The 13,425-nt window shown below is 42.0% G+C and overlaps 1 protein-coding gene across 11 annotated transcripts in view; it reads left to right on the top strand.

Moving 5' to 3' along the window:
- USP34 (ubiquitin specific peptidase 34) overlaps positions 1-13,425 on the top strand; it is a 101,449-nt gene that overhangs the window by 11,963 nt on the left and 76,061 nt on the right. For all 11 annotated transcript variants that reach the window (XM_050316489.1, XM_050316490.1, XM_050316493.1 and 8 more), the window contains exons 2-5: positions 4,297-4,384; positions 7,379-7,796; positions 11,958-12,008; positions 12,117-12,266. In XM_050316489.1, the coding sequence (XP_050172446.1) occupies positions 4,297-4,384; positions 7,379-7,796; positions 11,958-12,008; positions 12,117-12,266 (707 nt within the window). The remainder of the gene's footprint in view (positions 1-4,296; positions 4,385-7,378; positions 7,797-11,957; positions 12,009-12,116; positions 12,267-13,425) is intronic.

Below are 13,425 nucleotides of genomic sequence, written 5' to 3'. Positions count from 1 at the left end.
TGTCCAGGTTAGGATTATTGCCCCTAATACTGTTTTGTTGAGTGTGTGGCTCGTTTTCTCCGTTTATTCTGTCCCAGGGAACAATTTCTGGGAATAATGTTCATCCTGCAGGTGATGCAGCCTTTCCCATGATGTCAGCTGAACTCTGGGGGAGGGAGCAGAATTTGTGTGCAGCTGTACCTTGTCACAGCTCTCAATATGGAGAAATTACAGATACTAAAGAGTTTTCATTGGTTACTTTTTACTCCGTTGTGTTTCTGAAAGGAGAGGAAATGTGCTTTTAAAAATGATTATTTTTGCTTGCCAGTTGATTTTATTCTTGGTGTGATAAGTGACCTTTGGATATAAGATATTCCCCCCAAGTCCAGCATGATGGTTGTCCTTGAGGTCTAATTACAGGCTGTTCCTCCAGCTCTGAAGTTCTTGCTAAAACTGCACTTATGATCTGAGTTTTGTTTGCCCACAGATGACATGATATTGCCCCATTCTTTGCAGTTGATTTGTATTTTTCTCACCTCCTTTAGCACATTTATTAATAGGGTTTTTTGCTTAGTTTGGAAGATGGTGTTTCTAATAAATCACCCTTTTGTGGAGGGTGAGGTAAATCACCCAGGTTTTCATTTAAAGCCAGCCAAGTAAAACAGGAGACTGAGGAAACAGCAAGGAAATATCCTTTTTTTTTTTTTTTTTATGATATGTTTTGAATTTTAACTTTGACTGCCGTGTGTTTTGGCTTCTCGTCAGCTCCTTGAGTAAACAATTACACTTTAGGTCAATCTGATATTTTAAAAAAAAAATACTTGAAAACTGCTACACCAGAAGATGTTAAATCAGACAGTTAATTATTACTTTGATTAGTTAAGCAGCTCAGCTCTTTCTTTGGTGGTGTCACTGTGATCAAAAGATCTTTAAACCATCTTGTGCAGCCTCAGTTCCCTGGGGTTCCTGCAGGAGGTGGTTGGAATGTGTGGCTCCAGGTGCCTTTGGAGTGTGGGTTTGAAACTGGATCCAGCACAGGGTGAAGGTGTCTGTGCATGGAAAGTACGAGGCAGAAGGAGGGTGAGAAGGTCTACGAGGCTTTAACTGAGAGGAAAGATTTGGTGGAGCAAATCTAAGGAAGGAGAAGGACTTGAGCCCGGAGATGGGGAAGGGGAGCATCTCTAAGATTGCTGAGTGCCTGGAGAAAGGAGCACTCCCTGCAGACAGGCAGTGAAGGAGCTGAGCCTGGGCTTGGGAGCTGTGCCCCTGCTGGGAGAGATCCTCAGAGATCCTGGGCTGCCTGGGAAGCTCTGGAGCAGATATTTATCATCAGTGCTTGGTGATGCCACTTGGGTGAGCTTCAGAGGCTCTGAGTACACAAGTGCATCCTGTGGGAATCACTGCCTCGGGTGGAAAACTAAGGAGAAGTCTTAACCCACCAAATTGATTTGCAGGAAGGAGGCTTGGTGCAGGAAAAGTCTGGGGAGAAGTTTGACACGGTGGTTTGAAGCAGTGGAAGTGTGAGAGTGGAGAGGCAGCAGATTGAGGAGGTTCTGAGGGTGCTGGAGTTGAGGAGAGAACAGAAGGATGTGCTTTATTCTCCAGTGAATGAATCTGGTTTAACTTCTGGCCTGTTCAAAGTAGAAGAAAACTGATTTGAAAGGAGACAGACATCAGTATTTGGAAGTGCAATCATGTGCAGGGAGGGAATCCTTCCAGAAGTGACTGAAATCAGGAGGTGCACAGGAATGCCAAGGAGTGTGTTTGTTCCTGTGGCTTTTCTCTCTACCTTTATCAATTAAAAACTTACTAGAAAGGCTTGAGAACCAGTTGTTTCTGTACTTCAAACTGCATTTTGTCTCTAAATGGAGGTGTTGTAACTCAGGAGTGTCCACAAAGTTGATATCCAGAGTAAGATAAGAACTCAGAAGCCTAAGATGGAAGTTTTGGTCATGAGGACATAAATCAAGTGAGGTGAACAAGATCATTTTTGCTGAGGAGCAAAAGAGAGCTCCAGGTAAGTCCTGCCCTTGGGAATGGCACAGACAGATCAGCTCCTTGGAAAATGCAGCCTCAGTGGGGATGCTCCTGTTCTGAGCATCCTGAGTCTTTTCAAGGAACAAACCCAATATTATTTCTAGATCCAGACAACAAAAGGGAAGTCATGTCTGCAGCCACTCTGTTAATTAGCAGTGATTAATAGATAAGCCCCGTTGAAGTTGGTCAGTGTGTGAGATGTAAAATGCATGAACAGAAAAGAACAGGTTTCTCCAACTCGTTCATCTGCATCCCTGTGTTTTGTCCTGGGGCATAACTTCCAGTATTTCCATAACTTCTCCACTCTGGGCTCTTTGTGTGGCAGTTGTAGCTTTTAAGGGACCAGTTTTGCTTAACTTTCAGTTCTTCCTCATCTCACAGAGGGAAAATCTGGGAGGGATTCAAACAATCGCAGTGCAAAGGCCACTCTGGAAGGAAGAGTTACTGCCCTTGTTAGAGCTGGTGGTTTCTAACAAGGGGGATGTGGGGATGAAGGAAGCTTTATAAATGTATATATAAGATCCTGCAAGTTAGAATTTAGCTACTAAACTGTTGTCAACATTTTTTTTTTTTTCAGTCAAACCTGCAGGAATTTGCCTTAGTGAAGCAAAGCTCACAAAATTAGGAAAACAGAGGTTTTATGAATCTTTGATGCTGGGCAAGCCTTTTTTTTTTTTTTTTAATTTTTTTTTTTAGCTAAGGATCTGTCTTTTGTGGTAAGCTTGACCTATATTGTGTGATGGAGTTCTTGTTTTTTTCAGCCATGTGCTTTGGCCCTGAGAGATCAGGAGTCACGGTAATTTGTGATGTTTAAAAGCAGAGGTATTATGGGGTGATCCCCATCTTTTAGTCTGCCTGTCACTCTTGTACTCTGTCCAGTGTTCTGTAGGATCTTTAAAGCCCTCCAGGCGTGAGGCAGAAAGGTGAGTTTGGAAGTTTGGGAGCTTTTTGTATGGATTTATGTTTGTGTGGGTGCACGTATATGAAAATGTGTGTGTGTGTGTGTGCATATGGATGTCCCTGTTTCAAAGTCCTAAATGCTTGTTGAGGGTGATTGTTCTGTGAAGTGGTTTCCTTCTGAACTTTGCTTTCTGCTCTAGGCCAGCAGACTTCCCTTCTTAGCTTGAGATTTTTGGGAAGCTGGAGGGAGGGATCCCACAGCCCCTCGCGAGGCTGAGGTGGGACAGAATTGCTGTCAGAGAGCCTTTCCCACAAAGCTGGTGCGTGGATTTGTGAGCGTGGGACACTGGAAATTCCGTGTGAAACGTGGAGATGGACACTTGGTTGTGTTAAAAATGTAAATGGCCACTTAAAAGAACTGTGACCTTCTCAGTTGGTGTAGCAATTAATTAGCTGATTGTCCAAGTGGTTAAATCCAGGAAAGGAGGAAGGAAGAACTGTGCAGTGGGTGTTGGGGAAGGGTGTGTGGCCAGGACAGAGAATGCAGTGCCCTGGGATAAAACCAATTCCTGCCTAAGGGGAGCTTCATGTTTGGTTTATTCCAGTGTAGAAGCATTTGGAGATGGAAGTGGGACATTTGCTACCAGCTCATTGAGATGTTTGGGGGTTGAACTCAGTGCAGAGTTCTGTTCTGGTTTCCATCTGCACGGAGTGTGGGGAGCGTTTATCACTTTGCCAATCAGTGATTCATGGTGGTTAAATGTCATGGGAGATGTGTCTGCATTTGAAAGCAATAATCATCAACTCAGCTCCTCTGAATTAACCTTATTTTCTACCCTGCACGTTTTTCTTATCTTGACAGGTTTGGTGTGGTTTGGGTTTTGTTTGTTTGCTTGTTTTTCCCAGTCTTTATCTGATCAGGAAGAGGACGTTGAGGTCTTGTGGTCAGCTCAAAATGCAGACTTTGAAAATCTGGGGGTAAAACCCCAACAAAACAAAACAAAAAAACCAAACCTGAGGAGTCAGGTTGATCAGTAAAATTGGTGAAGGTTCATACTTAAAAATACACATCAATCAGTAGTTCCCAGTGAAGCTTCTAAAGAGTATTTCATAAAAATAGGATTACAAGAAGGGTCTGTCCTCAATCACTGATTTTCCCAGCAGTTTTCAGGAACACTGTGCACTTTCTGTTTTCGAGTCACTTGCACCCAAACCTCCCTTAACCAAATTACGTATTTTTTGCTTCAGTAGAGAACTTGAGTTTCCAGTATGAAAATACATTTATTTTCCATGCTCTCACAGATAATTTCTAATAAAAATACAGCGATTGCATGTTGGGGTTTTTCCCTCCTAATATGTTTGTTTTTTTGTTTTGTTTAGTATCGGACATTGAAGGTGGTGATGCATTGCAGCTCAGAAAGGAACATGCCCTCAAGATATTTGCTTACATCAATTCCTGGACTCAAAGGTAATTTGGGACTGAGCTGGAATGTTGATGGTATTGAATCTCAACAGCAGCTTTACCTTCTTAAAAACACGGTGGAGTGAATTAGAGAATGGGCAAGTTGTTAATGTGATGCTTGGAGAGAGTAAAGACCATTTTGCTGCTTAAAAAAAGAATAAAAAATAAACCCAGTGGATTTTGGGCAAAGCATATTTTGAATCTCCTTGGCCTGCTGGGTGCTGTAATAATTGGGTAGCAAAATAAAAAACGCTGTATTACAGTGACAAATAACTTGTGGTGCTGCTTTAACGTGGGATTTTCTGAGGAGGGGGAGAAGAATTTTAAGAACTTAAGAAAAGCTCACTCTGAATGGAACCATCCTGTTCAATTTTTCTCCATGTCCTCACAATCCAGGTGAAGATGAGGAAGGATTGCAGCCACAGCTACTAAACTGATCCAGAAAGGGCTTTGCATGTGCTTCTCTTAAATCAACTGCATTATTCCTTTTAATCAAGTCTTTTAATTACTGTTGGTTTTATTTTTATTTTTTAAAGCAATGATATCAGCTGTTCTGCTTATTTCCAGCTATTTATTTTTTTCCAACACTTTGAAAAGTGTAGATAGGAGTTTTTAGAAAGAATTTACAGCAAAGATGCTTGGAATTCAGTGCTCAGCAGTGGTTACAAGGCCAAACTAAACCATGAGCAATACTGAGAAAAGCATAAAGGATAAATTAGACAACATTATTTGGGTGTTTAGAAGACTCCAAAAGAAAAAAAAAAAAAAAAAATTAGGAATGTCACACTTTGGATACCTTTGAGAGCAGAATCCTCCTCTTCCTCATTCTACCAAAAGATGACAAGCCAAGTTCATGATCCTCTGCCACGTGCTCTTAGACACAGAGGAGGAATTTAGAAATCCAAATAAACAGCAGGCACAGAAAGCAGAATCCTGGCATTTCTTGACAGGTCCTAGATCCCATTTTCTTTCTGAGAACAATTGCAACCCAGTCCTTTTCCAGGGCATCATCTGTTCACATGTTGTCCCGTTCAGCAGCTCTGGTCTGACAACCCCAACCTGAATTAAAAAATACAGATTAGGCAACATTTAACTCTTGATTTCCTTCTGGTTTCTCTGTTACCTTCCACATGAATTGGTTTCATGCTCTAAAAGGGTGTGGAAAACAGTCCTTGAGCTGTTCAAAGCAGAGTCCAATGAAGGAAGGAGTTGGACTTGACATTTTAATTTCTGTTTCTGCTCTGCCAAATGGGCTCTTCTGAGAGTTCTGTTTGTTGTTTTGATGCCTTCCTTAAGAACTACTTTTTACTTTGTTGCCTGTGGTTGAAATCTGGACTTTTCTTCAGAAGATCAGCTGGAGCTCAGCCTGGACAACACCTTCTTCTTCCATCTGCCTGTGGTGCTTCCATTTTAGTTTTCTCCTGGAAATACTTGCGTTCAAAGAAGCAGAATATTCCAGAATACTCTTTTTTTCTTTTTTTTTTTTAAATAGATCATTAATTTTTGGTGGAGCTCTTCCTGACAGAGGTTTTGCACATACCTCTGTCTTGGAAACAAAGTTCTCCAATATGTGGGAATATTCACCCGACTTTCCATTGTTACTGAGAATAATTTGTTACACCCAAGTGGGGCAGTAATTTGCAGGCATAACTGATGGACCTTTTGCAGACAGTTTTCCCCAGGGATAAATGCTTGAAGATGGAATGCCTGAGGATACACTTGGCTTTGCCTGCGATCCCTTGCTGTCATTTGTTAATATGAAAATACATTTACAAGTAAATGGCGAGAATCTGCTTTTCAAATGGGTGAAGGCACGCTCCCTTTAGCCAGTATTAAAGGGATTTTTCTTCCTGCACAGATGGAACAGAAGGGTTTAGATGCTTCAGTCACTGTAGCTGTGCTGGAATCAGGGAATCCTGAATGTTATCTTTTTGCCTAACCCACTGGAAAAAAAAAAAAGAAAAAAAAAAGTATATTGAGAAAGTCTGGGCTTTAAAGGACATGTTTGTGTTCCATCAGGAGAGGCAGCACCCTCTACCTGTCACAGTTCTGGCTTCTCTTGGCTTTTCTTCTTACAAATTAGGGTTTATTAAGCCCAGTTTCTAAATTAAATGCTGTGTTTGCAGAAGAATTTTTTTGTATCACTTCTTAGGGTTGATTTCTTGCCCTGTCTTTTATCTCCTCATATTCTTCACCAGTGGGACGGGGATTTTTATGTTATTTTTGTGTTTGAGAACTCTGCTCGTGGACTGGAGGTTCCAAAGTATCTGCTTTGGGGGGTTTATGCACCCAGAATGTGTTTTACATCTCTAGTTATCCTTGCTTGCAATTAGACTTGTGTAGAGTTTTCTAATTGATGCTTTTATTGATTTGTCTTATTATATTGATAAAGGGGTGTTGTTTAGTTTTCCCCCTTGTTCTTTGCCACTTGCAGTGTGTCAGTAAATAATCAGGGGGACAATCTCTGAGCCTGCCAAGTGAAAAAAGGACTGGAGATAATGCATTTTCCTCGATGGATAAAGGGCACCAGTGTCCACGGGATCCCACTCCAAATGCAGATAAAGGAAGTGAACTTAAACACTCAATTAAAAACAAAATTATTTTGCAGCCCCGTTGGTTTGAAAATAACGAGAATGAGTTCTTACAGGGCTGACAGGAATGGCAGGTGATTTATTGCAGTCAAGAGCAATAGAGAAAAGCAGATGAGGAAATGGATTCAGGAAACATCCTGCAAAACGTTGCTGCTGTAGTAGCAGGGCCACCTTGCCCTCAAGAGGGTTTCTTTGTATTTTACTCCCAGGAGCAGCTGCTAAATGATAGCAGGGACCTCACAGTTATGATAAGATTTGGAAGTAATGGGATTTTCACAGGGTTTATGGAAGGCTTTGTGACTCCCACCCCTTCTGGGTGGAGCCCCTTTCGTTTGGGTTGAGTCTCTCAAATGTTTGAAACGTTTTAATGTGAAGAGTTGTTTATTTTGGTGTTTCTGTTTGCTTGCAGGCAATGTTTGTGCTGTTTCAAGGAGTATAAGCACCTGGAGATCTTTAACCAAGTAGTCTGTGCCCTCATTAACTTAGTGATTGCCCAAGTTCAAGCTCTGCGGGACCAGCTCTGTAAACATTGCGCTCTCAACATCGAGCCCACCTGGCAAGAGCAGAGTAACCACGAGGAGCCCCTGAACGTAGAGAGAGAGCCTCACGACGAGGAAAATGGAGAAAGGCAAAAATCTATAGAGAAAAAATTCGATGCTGCAAGAACTTGTCTCCTGGCCGAGGAGGAGCCCGCCAGGAACACGGATGCTTTTGGCTTGTGGAGCACCGAGGAGAAGGAGAGGTTGCTGCTGTGCGTGGCCAAGATCTTTCAGATCCAGTTTCCTCTCTACACAGCTTACAAGCATAACACCCATCCCACAATAGAGGTACAGCTGCTTTGTGTCTGCACTGAATTATTTTGGGCCAGGTTCGCTGTGTGTGTTTGGTGCTCTCAGGGCCAGCTCTCCCCTTGACTCCAGCACAGCTTCTCAGAGGAACTTATATTTTACTCTTACATTTTCTTTAAAATTGTTATAGGTAATGCATTGATAGTGTTGGGTGGAACTGTACACTGAGTTATTGTACTGGTTAAACAACAGGAAGGCAAAAAGGGGACTGGGGCAAGGCCTTTCTCCCAGGAGGTAACCCATTAATAGTTTACTGATTTCATTGCAATCTCTGGTTCTGGAAGCAAAGCTTCCTAAACTGGACTTTGGGCAAGACCAAACTTGTTAGAACAGCTTAGAAATCGCCTGGAATAAGTGAGCTCTGCACAGGTAGCTTTGTTCCACAGGGCTGATTTTCCTCTGAGCTGCTGTTCACATCTTTCTTATTGTCTTCTGAAAACCAAACCAAAGGAAATTCAAAAATCCTGCCGTGTTTCATTCACAGTTTCTGGAATAAATGTGATGGTGTTAGCATTTCCTAGGTGAAAAAAACCTCATTTCTTGTAAAGGTTGGTTTTTGATCTCACTTGTGGCAGTTTAATAACAACTGAACTGTTCTTTTACAGTATTTGTGTGGAAAGAAGATGTACATTGAGCTATATAGAAAAGGCTTCTATCCAACAAATTCTGGAGAAAGAGTGGGCAGTGAAACAGCAGTTAACCCACTCTTCTTTTATTTTTTATTTAGAGAGTTCTGGGAGCTCTGTTTGAGCTCTGACTGCTGGAGTTTGCTTTAAAAACTGAAGTCCAAAATAAGAAGATACCAAGTCATACATAATTTAGGGTTGTGTGTGTTAGGGTGATCCCAGCATCTCCCCAGTTCTTAATGAACCCTGCCACAGCTGACAAATTGAATTAAAATTTACAGTGGCTTTTTTAGGTGGGCTGGATTTTGTGCTTTTCTTTCCCAACCATTTGGGCACAAGTGAACAGAGTTGTTTCAAAGATATGTGTGTGGAAGGAGGAGGCAAAGTTAGCATTTGTGGGTTGCAGGATTTGTGGATTGCAAGTTTCCCATCATTCTTTCTTGACCTGCCTTTTAAACTTTCACGCACGTAAATTAATCTGCAGCTCAGCCTTGCAGGGAGGAGCTGTAGAGGGCAGATCTGTCTTGTCAGTTAAAAACAATAAATCAATGACTGCTGAAGTGATTTATCCTCTGACTGAAACCAGCTCCACAGGAATATGGGATGAACAATCCCGGAGCAGCTTTTCCATGTACTAGCACACTTGATTCTTTTAAATGACAATTTAATCTATTTTTTTCCCCTCTCTTTCAATTCCACTCCCAAATGATAAGAAGAAAATCTCTGAGTGCCTGATGGGATTTCTGTTTTACTTGGTGTGCAGCCTAAAAGTGATTCAGACCCAGATGTCACCTGCCATCTGTGTCATGTACCTTGTTCATTTTTGGAGGGGGAGATTTTTTTGTCCCAACATCAAGAATAATTCTCAGAAACTGATATTTTCTCTATTTAGGAAGCACTGGGATTCTGTTATTCTGAAACAGTGTTAGACATTTTAATGTCAACACTTTTTGCTCCTGTCAGTAACTCACTGAGATTTAGAATTTCATTTTGGATTTCAGGGGGTTTACAATTTGATTTTGGATTTCAATCTAAAGCACATCTTGGTTAAACTGGGACAAGTTTAGTCCCAGTGACGACAGCACCTTTTGTTTTAAATCAGAGTTGGTCTCAGTCCTCAGGAGATCATAACATGAAAATCCCTGTTTGAAGTGCATTGTCTATACTTGGGAAGTTAAACAGATTCCTGGACAGGCTAAATCTGCCAGGAATTTGTTGGGAGAAGCTGCTGTAGCTCTTCCTCTCCCTCTCAGCATTTCTTTTGCCCTGGAAAAAGGGAGATGTGCTGATGCAAAGCAGATTCCCACCTGCACCCTGACTTCAGGAATTCCCTGTTCCGGATTCTTGCGGTGAATTTGCCCCATTTCGTGGAGTCATCACATCCAGAGAGGTTTTACTTTACCTACTCTTTTCCTACTTTGTGCAGCAAGTTTAATCCACTTCAGGGAAAGTAAAAAAAATCCATAAAAGGAGGCTCTTAAAATCCTGTGGAGAGAGAAGCAACAACGTAAAGTGAACTCCTGAACTTTGCAGTGTCTCAGAATGAACATGGAATCCAAAGGGAGTTCCCTGACCGTGGAGCAGCTCTTGATGGGATGAAATGAAAGAGGGGGAAAATCAAAATAATTCAGTTGGTGTCTGTAGCTGTAGTTCCCTGTTTGGAATCTTGTGCCCTCTGCTTCTCCAAGTAAATATTTTCACCCAATTCCACAGGGGCAGGGACACCTTCCATGATCTCAGGTTGCTCCAAGCCCTGTCCAGCCTGGCCTTGGACACTTCCAAGGATCCAGGGGCAGCCACAGCTTCTCTGGGCAAGCTGTGCCAGGGCCTCCCACCCTCCCAGGGAGGAATTGCTTCCTAATATCCAATCTGAACCCACCCTCTTGCAGTGGGAAGCCATTCCCTCTTTTCCTGTTGCTGGAGGGCTTTGGGACAACACTATCCCTGCCTGCCTTGGGAAAAAGTTCCTTGGAAAAAAGTCCCTCTCCAGCTTTTCTCCAGCCTCTTTTAGGTACTGGAAGGCTGGAAGATCCTGGGAAGTGATGGTGGGGTTTAATGCCACAGGAGATTCCCATGAGGAATTCTCTTATTTCCTAATAAATTTGATCTTCAGGAGCTCTCAGGCTGTTCTGTTCCACATCTGCAAGGACAGAAGTCACATTTCCAGGCTCCATCTCTCATCTGCAGCACTTTTACAAGCTTTGCAGGACTTGTCCCCAGCCCTCCCTGAGTTTGTGCTTCCTGCCTTCCAAGAACTGGAGCTGACTTGACAACAGGTCTCTCTGTTTTATTGAAGAAAACTCATGGAATTTCTCACCCTTTCCCTGCAGTTTTCACGAGCAGAGCACTGAACACCTTTCCTTGCTGCTTAAAAAACACACCACCTACTGCCTTCAGAGCTGCTTTAAAAAGAACTGCTGGAGTATCACGAGTTCAGGCATGACTGGGAGTTCAGCAGGAGGAGAAAAAAAAAAAGAAAAAGGAAAAATAAATGCTTAGCTATAATATGAGCATATTGAATAATTCAAAATGTTTGTATCACACTTAATCCATCCAAAATTGCTTGCCTCCAGCATCCTCTGGTACAGTTGGGAGCTCACTCCTACACAGCTATTTTAAAATATATTCAGGAAATTTCACTTCAAAACCGAACTTTCTGTTCAACATCCCCTGGATTGGGGACTGTCAGTGCTGGAGGGATGGGAAGAGGAATTTGTATCCGTGGCAGTGTTGTGTTTGACAGGCACATTTTATACCTGCAGTGCCCTTTTGCCCCCAGCCACGTGCACCAAACACCCAATTTGTGTTACAGCCCCGAGAAAGAAACTTCCTGCTCTTTGCTGCCCAACGAGTGGGTGTTGTGGGCATTGAAAAGAAAAACCATTTTCCCAAACCCTTTTCAGTTTAGTGTTTCTAGAAAACAGATTTCTGGTTGCAGCAATAGGGTGATACAATCCCCTTCCCTGTCTTAGCTCAATCCTGGAAGGGTCTGACTCTTAACTTTTGATGGTGGCGATGAATAATTTGACAGTTTTTCCCCCTTAAATCATGAAATGCAGGATTGTAGGACATCCTGCACTTCATTCAGGTGTTTGCAGATGTGTCTCCTCTTCAGGGAGGAATTGCCTTGCAGAGTACCTGGCTTGGTTCTGCTCTGTGTGCCAGACCGTCCTCTGCTGTATTCCTGTTGAAAAAAATTAGGGATCTGAAGGGGCTGGGATTGTAGAATAATCTGATAATCCAGGTGTCGAGAGCACCACTGAGATGTGCTCATAAAGTATCTTTGTGTGCTTATATCTGCTTCTTAACAAAGTAAAAACTATGGAAAAGTGCGTTTTGGAATGTAAAAGTGGAGCAAAACTTGTGTCTTCCTCTGAATTAGGAGATTGGTTTTATTCTGTTAGGTGACAGTGATACCTGGGAATGGTCACCTGTTTCCAAAAATGCTTTTTTGTTCTATAAATGTGTTTTTATTACTCCAGTTAACTTTTTTTTTTTTTCTTTTTTTAACCAGGATATTTCTGCTCAAGAAAGCAATATATTAGGGGCGTTCTGTGACATGAATGTAAGTTATCCAAGAAATTTAAAATATTCTCTACCTGCTTTTGTGTTCAACTAACTGGATGGCTCTAATATTGATGCCTAAACTTCTTCTTCCTGTGTATTTTTGCAGGATGTAGAAGTCCCCCTGCACCTGCTCCGTTACGTTTGCCTGTTCTGTGGGAAGAACGGCCTTTCCCTCATGAAGGATTGTTTCGAGTACGGGAGCCCCGAGACGCTGCCCTTCCTTATAGCACATGCTTTTATCACCGTGGTGTCCAACGTGAGTATTCCCTAGGAATTCCCACAAAAAAGTCTGGAAGAACTCAGGGAGAAAAAAAAAAGATTGCAAGGTTGTTTTTTTTTCCCCTTTGGGGTTTGCTCAGCGGGCAGATTTTCAGGTTTCTCCCTTGATTGTAAGAGCCCCGGAAGAATCTGAAGAGAGTGTTGTGAGAGGTCATTTCCATCCCTGAAATTGTGCCGTGGAAATAGCTTGAGTTCCTCAGGATGTTTTAAATTTTTAGCTCTGTGAGGCAGGAATGAAAAGCCTTTGGAATTTCTTTGGAATTTCTGTGGGTTTTGTATCATTACAGGTATGTCTATTATTTATATTACTTGCAGCATAGAGGGGATCATCCCTTATTCTCACTCAGAATGCACATCCTCCATCATCTCTGTGATTTGAAATGGCAGTGATTTTTGGCTGGTGGAATTACAAACTGATTTCAGAGGGGATTGGGGATGAAAATAAACCCCAGACCTGAAGAAGGACACTGTGAAAGTTGGTGTCATGTGAGGATATGAAGTTGTGCCCTGGCTGGGGGAAGTTACACATGGGCAAAGAGGAAACCAGGACTTTGTTGTGCCTCGTAAAAAGGGAGTTCAACATCATTTTGACACTCTTGGCAATTTGAAATCCTTGTTTCTCAGTAAGAATTCTGCCTGCAAATCCCATTTCCTGCATATCCCATCCCAGTGCAACTGCTTTTCTTCTTTGCCCTTTTTGAAATCTTTATTTTTCTCCACAAAAATTGTTTGTTTTCTTTATTCTTAGTGATGTACCTTTAACCCAAAATACTTCTCATCAGACCTTCTCCTTGCAGACGATTATTTGGCAACTTTGCATTTATCTTTTTTTTTCCAGTAGGTGACACATTCAGCTCTTTCCTGGAGCTATTTTAGATGGTTATACCTGCCAGATAAAATGAAATTCAATCCAAACCATAACCAGAAGAACTCTTTCTTCAACCTCTTCCAGCATTGCAGCTTTCCCCATTCAGCCAGCACCTTTCTTTTGAGCTCTGGCTTTGCTGGCAAATCTGTGAGTTAGGGGAAAAGTCTTTTAAAAAAAATTACATTTTATCTTTCAGTTCACTACAGAAAGTATAAGAAGATGTTGGTTTCTGTGCAATTATTCTACCTTATTCATCCACTTGCTGCGT

This window comes from Myiozetetes cayanensis, unplaced genomic scaffold, assembly GCF_022539395.1.
Source record: "Myiozetetes cayanensis isolate MyiCay16 unplaced genomic scaffold, myiCay2020 scf2-11, whole genome shotgun sequence".
NCBI lineage: Eukaryota > Metazoa > Chordata > Aves > Passeriformes > Tyrannidae > Myiozetetes > Myiozetetes cayanensis.
Note: the sequence above shows the minus strand (reverse complement) of the source record. Positions and strands in the feature narration are given on the sequence as shown.